An 8290-nucleotide genomic window follows, 5' to 3' on the forward strand; every position below is an offset into this window, starting at 1 on the left:
TTAGGTATTCCACTCCACAATTATATCCCAGACCCATATAAGTATTTTGAGAACCAGTAACTGAGGACTTCAGAAGCTTCTTCACACTGAGGATGTTTGTCTTTTTTTAGGGAGTTCAAATTATGATGTTAAAGTAGCAGTTTGACACTGGATATGTGACAAGGGAAAGTGACCAATTCTTACTTCTCTACTGCAACTCAGTTGTTGCTTTTTTTTTTTTTTTTTTTATGGAGTCTCACTTTGTTGCCCAGGCTGGAGTGCAATGGCGCCATCTCAGCTCACTGCAACCTCCACCTCCCGGGTTCAAGCGATTCTCCTGCCTCAGCCTTCCAGGTAGTTGGGATTACAGGCGCCCACCACCATGCCCGGCTAATTTTTTGTATTTTTAGTAGAAACGGTGTTTCGCCATGTCAGTCAGGCTGGTCTCGAACTCCTGACCTCAGGTGATCCTCCTGCCTCAGTCTCCCATAGTGCTGGGATTACAGGTGTGAGCTACTGCATCCGGCCCAGTTGTTCCTTAATCTGCCAACTAAGTCTGTATCATTGCTAACTCTTTTACTGCTTTATATGGCAGAATAAAACCAGTAGTGTCCCTGAGGCATCTCTACCCTATACAGAGACTGTGGTCTGGAGCTGCACCAGCTACCTGGATATTCTTTTGCTGAAGCCAAGCTGCCAAAAGCTGAAGACTGAACTTTAAAAATCAGCATGTTAAATGTAAGCATCATCTTTCAAGGACTTGAACATTATGTCTTTTTACATTTCTCCTTCTAAGCGTAGAAAAATTCCTAAGCAAGGAAGAAATGCTAGGCAAGCTAAATGCTAATGAATTTTCTGTGCTAAACAATAAAAATTTTATATTTCTGAGAACAGTTATGGACCAGGACCCAGAATCCCAAATAACCTTCCTTCAAGTCAAATTCTTGTTATGTAGCCCTCTTTAATTTGCTAAGATCTTCTATCTTTACTTTGATTTTAATTATAAAACTTTATTATGTCTTATAACAACATAAACAAATCTTTAACTTCTTTCTATACAAATATTTTTACAAGCCCTCAATAAAATAAGTCAACTATCTCAACAAATTTTATCACTTTGTTAGTTTTCTAAAGATAACAAAAAGGTTAACTTTTCATCTGAATACTCTTTCATCATAAAAGTATTTTTTTTAACCATTACTTTGTAATATGACTGGTTTGTATTTAGGGTATGGGATGAATTATTTTATCCATACATCTTTTTTTCACTGGTGACATGTATTAATCTTACTGCAAAGTTTTCAGTTCACTATCTATGTTTTATATCCCTCAAGTGTACATTTTAAAATATTCAATATGGCGCTACAGAAAAAAATTATACAAGAACCATTTACTGACCTATTTTCCCCATATGAAACTGTCTACTACATGACTCCAGATATTTGTCTTTAATATACTTCCTGTTTATCAATCAGTTTGTCACATTTTCTTTGACTTTATATTTTTCAGAATTATATCTATTCTGGAATAACCTCTAGAAGAGAAGCTAAGATTCACTATTCACAATAAAATGCACTGCCTATTGTATAATTATAAAACCTTATGGAAGTTTGTACATCTTAGCTAACTTACCTCAATAAATTTGGAGCTGGGAGATAAATTTTCAAAGTTTTACTCAATTGTGAAATTGGGCAAGTGTCCATTTAAATTATAAATAGATTATTTTGATTATTATTTTAATTAATGATTTGGATTTAACCAGATGCTTAAATAATTTATTTTCTTATTTTTGTCCAAGATAGTTATTGTTGAAGCATGAGATTTTTTAAAAGGAAGATAAAAATCTAATGCTTCTTCTTCTCTTCCTTAAGCATTATTTTTCCAGGCTTCAAAAATAACTTAATCTGTGTTATCTATGTATCTCTCTATAGACATACTGAGCAAAACTGTAGAATTTAATCAGTTTCCTTTAAAAAATCTATTTTGTTTCAATTCTGGAAGTCACAATAATGTGTTTAGGTGACTCTTGTGAAAATACATCCTGAAGTTAACTGAGGGAGTTCTCCCAATCTGTGTTTCATTCAATCTTTCCCACTCAATGAAGAGATTATGTTAAAGGTAGGAAAGAACATAATGTCTTAATTTATCTCTGACTTGGTGTATGTAATGCCAAAAACTAAAAAAGAAAATAATTAATTTAAAATGATGGAGGGTAGGTTTGAGATTGCTAAATGAATACCTCAATTACAGATACATCGTTAAACTAATGGTAGCTGTCTCTTTCTCCCCGTATATATGAAGATACTATATGTGTGTGAATATATGTAGAAATAATTTAGATTATCATGTTATTGATCTTTGATCCTTTAAACTAGGCTAGTATAGTAGTCAATATGGTAAGAAGAGAAAATTTATTTTGGTATTCATACTAATAAAATATATATGTAGTTGTATATACCTAAGACCACTTAAAAGTCTCACAAGTCTAATTTATAGAACAGTCAGCTCCATTGTCTTTCCTTGGAATACCCGAAATTCGGTTCTTGCAAATATGCTATGCACATCAATAAGTAAACTTGACAGCATACATAATTTAAAAGAAGCTGTATCTATAAATGATTTATTTTATTATATTACAGCCTTCAAAGAGTACCTTAAGTGAAGAATCATAAGGGTTTGAATGAAAGATTAAATAGTCTTTGGACCTTGAAACATTTGTTTGTGACCTTAACCCAAAAAAGACCGTGTTTTTAAGGAAAATAAACATAACACGTTTGTTAGTGGGAGCTGAGAGTGTAAAACTATTATGCTTAAAATAAGGAATAAAAAACAGCAAAAAAAGTATGTGTCTCTTAAGTCTTTCAAAAAAATAGAAAAGATAAATAAGGATAAACTGTGACTCTATCACATTAGTTCCATATACCGTAATATTTTCCTCCCACAAAGATCCTGCTAATAGTTTCTTTCACTGTCTCAGAACCTATGTTCTGTAGCACAGAAAGTCCCTTTATAGGAACATTGTCTACACCTTGTATGGCCGAGAGCAATTCCCATCCCTAGTCTCCTTGTCAACCAGCTTTTGAATTGGTAGGACTTGGGAGGCAGATTATAAAGAAAGGATCCTCTAAGGAGAAAAGACTTTCATATACATGCATTTTCTCCTTCTAGTGCTCTTCACCACTAATAATAAACACTTACCCAATACCAGTGTGGATTGGGCTCTTGAAGCACTCTCCAGTTATGAACACCTACTCTACATAGCAACCTCATGACAGAGTTATTATTCCTAATTTTAAACTGAGGGTACTGAAGTAAAGATAGTCTAAGTACTTTCCCAAGAATAAACTTTACTGTTTACTTGGAATTCCACATGTCTGAGTCTCTAACTTTCCTCCTTCTCTTTTTATTCTCCTACTTTCTTTTCCTAATTTCTTCCTCCTTCTTTCCTTATCTTTTAATAAGCCTTGACAGTAAAACAAGATTTTTTAGTCTTTATGGGGGCAGAGAGTCAAGAGTAGCAAATGTGAGACATTAAATATAGCCTGTGTACACTATTTAGTGATAGCTCTAGACAACAACGAAGATGAGCAGGAGGTAAGGAAGCCACATGGCATCAAATTAATCAATCTCTGAACTTAAGAGTTAATGACAGTACCTCAAACCATAGAAGAGAAAATCAGGTCAGCACTGAGGACCTCATGTTTTGCTTAATTATTTAAGAAAGAAAAAACTGAATTTTTAAAGCTTATTTAGCAACACGACTGGCACTTCCATACGTGAAAAGAAATTATGAGGAAAAAAAAGTGAATTCACTGTTATCATGGTTTTAATCTTTCCAGATGCGAATGGTTTTCCAGAGTCAGTATGGAGTAGTGGTTAGAAGTAAAACCTTTGCAACCATTCTGCCTGAGATTCAGTCCTTCCAGCACATTCCAACCCACTCACCTTATGCAAGTAAATTAAACTTTTGGGGATCCCTGATTTAAGAAAACAAAGGTTAATAATGACCCTATATCACAGGGTTGTGATGAGAATGAAATTAATGTTAATTAGTAAATTTATAGAAAGAGCTCATATAATGTACTATTGTTGTATTATACAATAATATATAGTAGGTTCAAAATATGAATTTCTAGCTGTAGTCTGCTACTATTATATCAGATTCTTCTAATTTGTTCAAAATTTTTATTTTTATATACATTGAGTTTCTATATTATCTTATTGTTCTAATTAATCATTATTTACCTTTATAACTTAATTTCTATTGAAGTCCTAATTGTCTCATTTATCTACTAGAGGAATCTTAATTCTAGTTTTTTTATAGTGTGCTAAAGCATATAATAATTATCATAATCATAAATAAGGTATTTAGGTGATATCAAAACTAAATTGCTGAGATTCATTCATAATGATGACAGGACTCAACACTTACACACTAAAGTACCTCAGTTTTAAATAAAGAGCAAAAGGCTTAGTTCCAGAGAAAGAAATCAGTGAAGTGGAGGATTTGATGTCGTTAGTATTACTATCATTGTTTCTATTATAATTATTTTAGTTTTGCTTTGGTTTGATGTCTGCCAGAAGCCAAGCAGTGGACGTGTGGCTCCATTTCAGCACCAGGACACTTGAACAGCACCATTGTGAGTCTTCTAACCACTCTGCGGCTCCTAGTTAAATTTATGCTTACCCTCTGGCACTTTTCACAGAGGGTCCTTTCAGTCAAAACCAGACAAATTATAGAAAAACAGAAAGCAAGGTAATAAGAACATGTCCTGAATCAATGTATAATAGTCTCAGTGATGCTTTTTCCTGGAATGGAAAGTAAATTACATATTGAAAACATGAAATGCAGTATTAAGGTACTGAAGATAGGCAGGTAAATAAATTTCTTCATCTTTAAATACAATTATAATCCAAGAAACATTGATCATAAGAAAACTCTAACATTGGATAGCTATCCATTTTTAATGCATTTGAGTCAGATAATTAGATTAAAATATTTTTGATAGATTACCTAGTTGGAATCCTGAAGTCTACATTATTTCCCAACTTGTAAGCCACCTGCAATGTAGCTGATCCCACTACTCTCTGGATAGCTCTTCTAGATGCTGCTTTATCTACCTGGAACTGAGAGATCAGATCAAACCCTATAGAATGGGAATACAAAATGAAAAGTCTAAAATGAGATTGGTTTTATTTCTTTCCACAACTTTCCCAAATAAAAAAAAATCAGGTTTATACAAAGCATGCATTTTCAATAGGGTACATTGCTACTCACCTGGTAAGTCATCTTGGCCAATCCTGATCTTTGGACAGAGTTCATTTCCACCATTAGAATTGGAATTGACAGGGAATCCTGCAAAAGAGATAGCATGTCATTCTACTTCATCCACTCTAACTTAAAGTATAATAACAATAAAATAAAATAATAATAATAATAAAATTTAGAACCAGAAAATAGCAATTGACCACAAAAAAAAGATTTCAGGATGTATCAATAATAATAAATATTTAAAATTCAATATTATACCAGCTTGCTTGGAGGTAAAGTGTTTGGCTTTACCTCCATGCCTCTACGATTATAATCTGTCCACCTGCAACTCATCCTGGAAGGGGTGGATGCAAGGCACAAAGTTGCTTTAATAATCTGGCTGGGAAAATGTTCGTTTTGAAAAGGTTAGGCATTTGTTCCTTTTGAAACCAAAGCTGAATGGTGTCCTGAATGGCACAGGGTCAGAAATCTGTTTGGAAAATTCCTGGTGGTTTGGGCTAGAAAATGTTCCTTAAACACCACAAATTTTAGGATTCCAATGAGATTCCAGAGCCAACCTTCGTCCAGTTAAGTGGGGCTTCTGGAGAGTAGAGTTCTTAGGAATCTTTGTCAGATATAGGGGCCTGGGGAAGTCTTGAGATTCACTAATCCTAAATAAAATATAGAGGATGCATTTGATTTCATAAATTCATTCTAAGAGATCAAATAAAAGTCCCGACTAGATTAATCCTAACATCTTAGAACTGGGAAGAGTAAAAAGTAGAAGAAAATAATCATGAGAAGGATTAAATCCTCAATTTGATAAGAAATTATAGAATGGAATTGTGTTCTCCTTACACAAATGGAAGGTCAAAGGGAAGAGAGTTTTTTCACCACCACAGAAGGCTTCTTGGAAATATCCAACCTCAGTGCCTTGCTAAGATTCATCTGACAACAGAGACTCTCTAGACTTCAAAAAAAGTATTATTCAGTTACAAAGCATGGGCCCGGTGCTGTGGCTCACGCCTGTAATCCCAGCACTTTGGGAGGCTGAGGCAGGCAGATCACCTGAGGTCAGGTGTTCAAGACCAGCCTGACCAACATGGTGAAAGCCCGTCTCTAATAAAAATATAAAAGATTAGCCAGGCATACTGGCACATGCCTGTAGTCCCAGCTACTTGGGAGACTGAGGCAGAAGAATCACTTGAACCTGGGAGGCGGAGGTTGCAGTGAGCCGAGATTGTGTCATTGCATTCCAGCCTAGGTGACAGAGTGAGACTTCATCTCAAAAAAATAAAAATATAAATATAAAAAAGCATGGGCCTAACCATAATGGTACATCAAACATGCTCTTTATACTCTCCTCACCCCAAATTGTTGAGGTCTATCCATCCATCCATCAGTCTATTTATTCATTCATCCATGTATTCACCCAACATTTACCAATCACCATCTGTACTAGGCACTGCACTAGGCACTGCAGCTCACAGATTGGCCTTCCTACCAACTGTGATTACTGACAGGACTTACTTTCCATACCCAGCATTGACCATGGAAAACCAGATACTAATGTATCCCTGTGCCCCAAAGCTGGATTGAAGAGTGAGGGTGTGAAGGACTATGAATGCCTCACTCAGTCTTCAGTCAGCCACAGCCCTGCCTGATCATTTCTGGGAATAAGTGATCTTTGAAAGTCTAGAAACTATGGCCCTTACTGGGGCGACGCTTGACAGCTGCAGATGCCCAGGGTTCCAGGAAACTGCACACAAAGAAGAAAACTGGAATTTTCCTGAAGAAGAGAGAAGAAAAGTGACTCAAACAGGAGTCCCTGCAGATGGAAAATACTTCCATATTTTCAAACCTAGTAAACCTAATTAATGTAAGGTGATCAAATCTCAGTATAGTTTTTTTTTTTCATTTCTTTTCTTTTTTTTTTTTTTTTGAGACGGAGTCTCGCTCTGTCACCCAGGCTGGAGTGAAATGGCGCGATCTCGGCTCTTTGCAACCTCCACCTCCTGGGTTCAAACGATTCTCCTGCCTCAGCCTCCTGAGTAACTGGGATTACAGGCACGTGCCACCACACCCAGTTACTTTTTCTATTTTTAGTAGAGACAGGGTTTCACCATGGTGGTCAGTCTGGTCTTGAACTCCTGACCTCGCGATTCGCCCGCCTCGGCCTCCCAAAGTGCTGGGATTATAAGCATAAGCCACCGCACCCAACCTTCATTTTTACTTTGAAACCCTACTGAGAGATGTAAGGAACTCATGTTTCCAGACCCCACTGTCCTTGTTGTTTTATTGATCTCACCTTCTCGGTATCTACCTATCTCACTGTTTTGGTACCTATTGCTTTGTCTCTGGTTTCTTTCACCTTTGATTTCCTTCCTCTCTTTTTCTGTGGCCGTCACTTTCTCTCCCTTCCTCTGTCTGTCTTTGGTTTTTTGTGTCTGTCTTCGGTTTCTCACGCTTGCCCTCTTGTCTTACTCTCTCATCCGTCTCTCTCTCTCTCTGTCTCTCACCTTGAGGCTCACCTACTCTCATCTTACCACTGCTGCAAAAATACAGACCCTTGGTTCTGAGGACCCCCAGCCCCATCTTCCCACCACTCTTTCCAGGGTTATTGTCTTACCAGCAGGTCTTCATTGTCCCAGTTGATTTTCTTTGTTTGCCAACAGTCCCTATGAAGAAGGGGTTGGAAGGGAGTCACTGTCCCCTCACGAGCCCTTCACTGTTACCCTAGGACTATGTGTTCTGGGCCCAGCCTTGGTCCCTCCTGCCCCCGGTGAGGGCTAAAAGCAAAGGGAGAGAACCAGAGGCATCTCGTGACACTTTAAACTGAAGCAAAGGAAAGGGGTGGGGAGAAGCAGCACTGTAAGCCCAGGCCTAGGGGTGTGTCCTCAAAGCTAACAAGGCTATACTGAAGGACGGATTTACAGGGGAAAGTTTGCTGAAAAGAAAAAAATAAAATCAGGATGTGGGGAAATTCACCAGAAAGATCCAGGCAAGGTGCTATAGGAACACAGTAGATGCTTTTAGATCTGCTATAGGAGTACAATGGCA

General features: G+C 36.9%; 1 protein-coding gene across 1 annotated transcript in view; it reads right to left on the bottom strand.

Annotated features, from left to right (window-relative positions):
- The window catches only part of COL9A1 (collagen type IX alpha 1 chain), an 87847-nt gene extending 79814 nt beyond the window's left edge, over nt 1–8033 (bottom strand). Inside the window, exons 1-4 of the mRNA XM_063707697.1 lie at nt 7860–8033; nt 6946–7019; nt 5258–5335; nt 4994–5126 (exon numbers count right to left, since the gene is read on the bottom strand). Of these exons, the coding sequence (XP_063563767.1) occupies nt 4994–5126; nt 5258–5335; nt 6946–7019; nt 7860–7873 (299 nt within the window). The 5' untranslated portion in view covers nt 7874–8033. The remainder of the gene's footprint in view (nt 1–4993; nt 5127–5257; nt 5336–6945; nt 7020–7859) is intronic.
- Between the last annotated feature and the right edge of the window lie 257 nt (nt 8034–8290).

The sequence above is a fragment of the Gorilla gorilla genome, chromosome 5 (genome assembly GCF_029281585.2).
Source record: "Gorilla gorilla gorilla isolate KB3781 chromosome 5, NHGRI_mGorGor1-v2.1_pri, whole genome shotgun sequence".
Classification (NCBI taxonomy): Eukaryota; Metazoa; Chordata; class Mammalia; order Primates; family Hominidae; genus Gorilla; species Gorilla gorilla.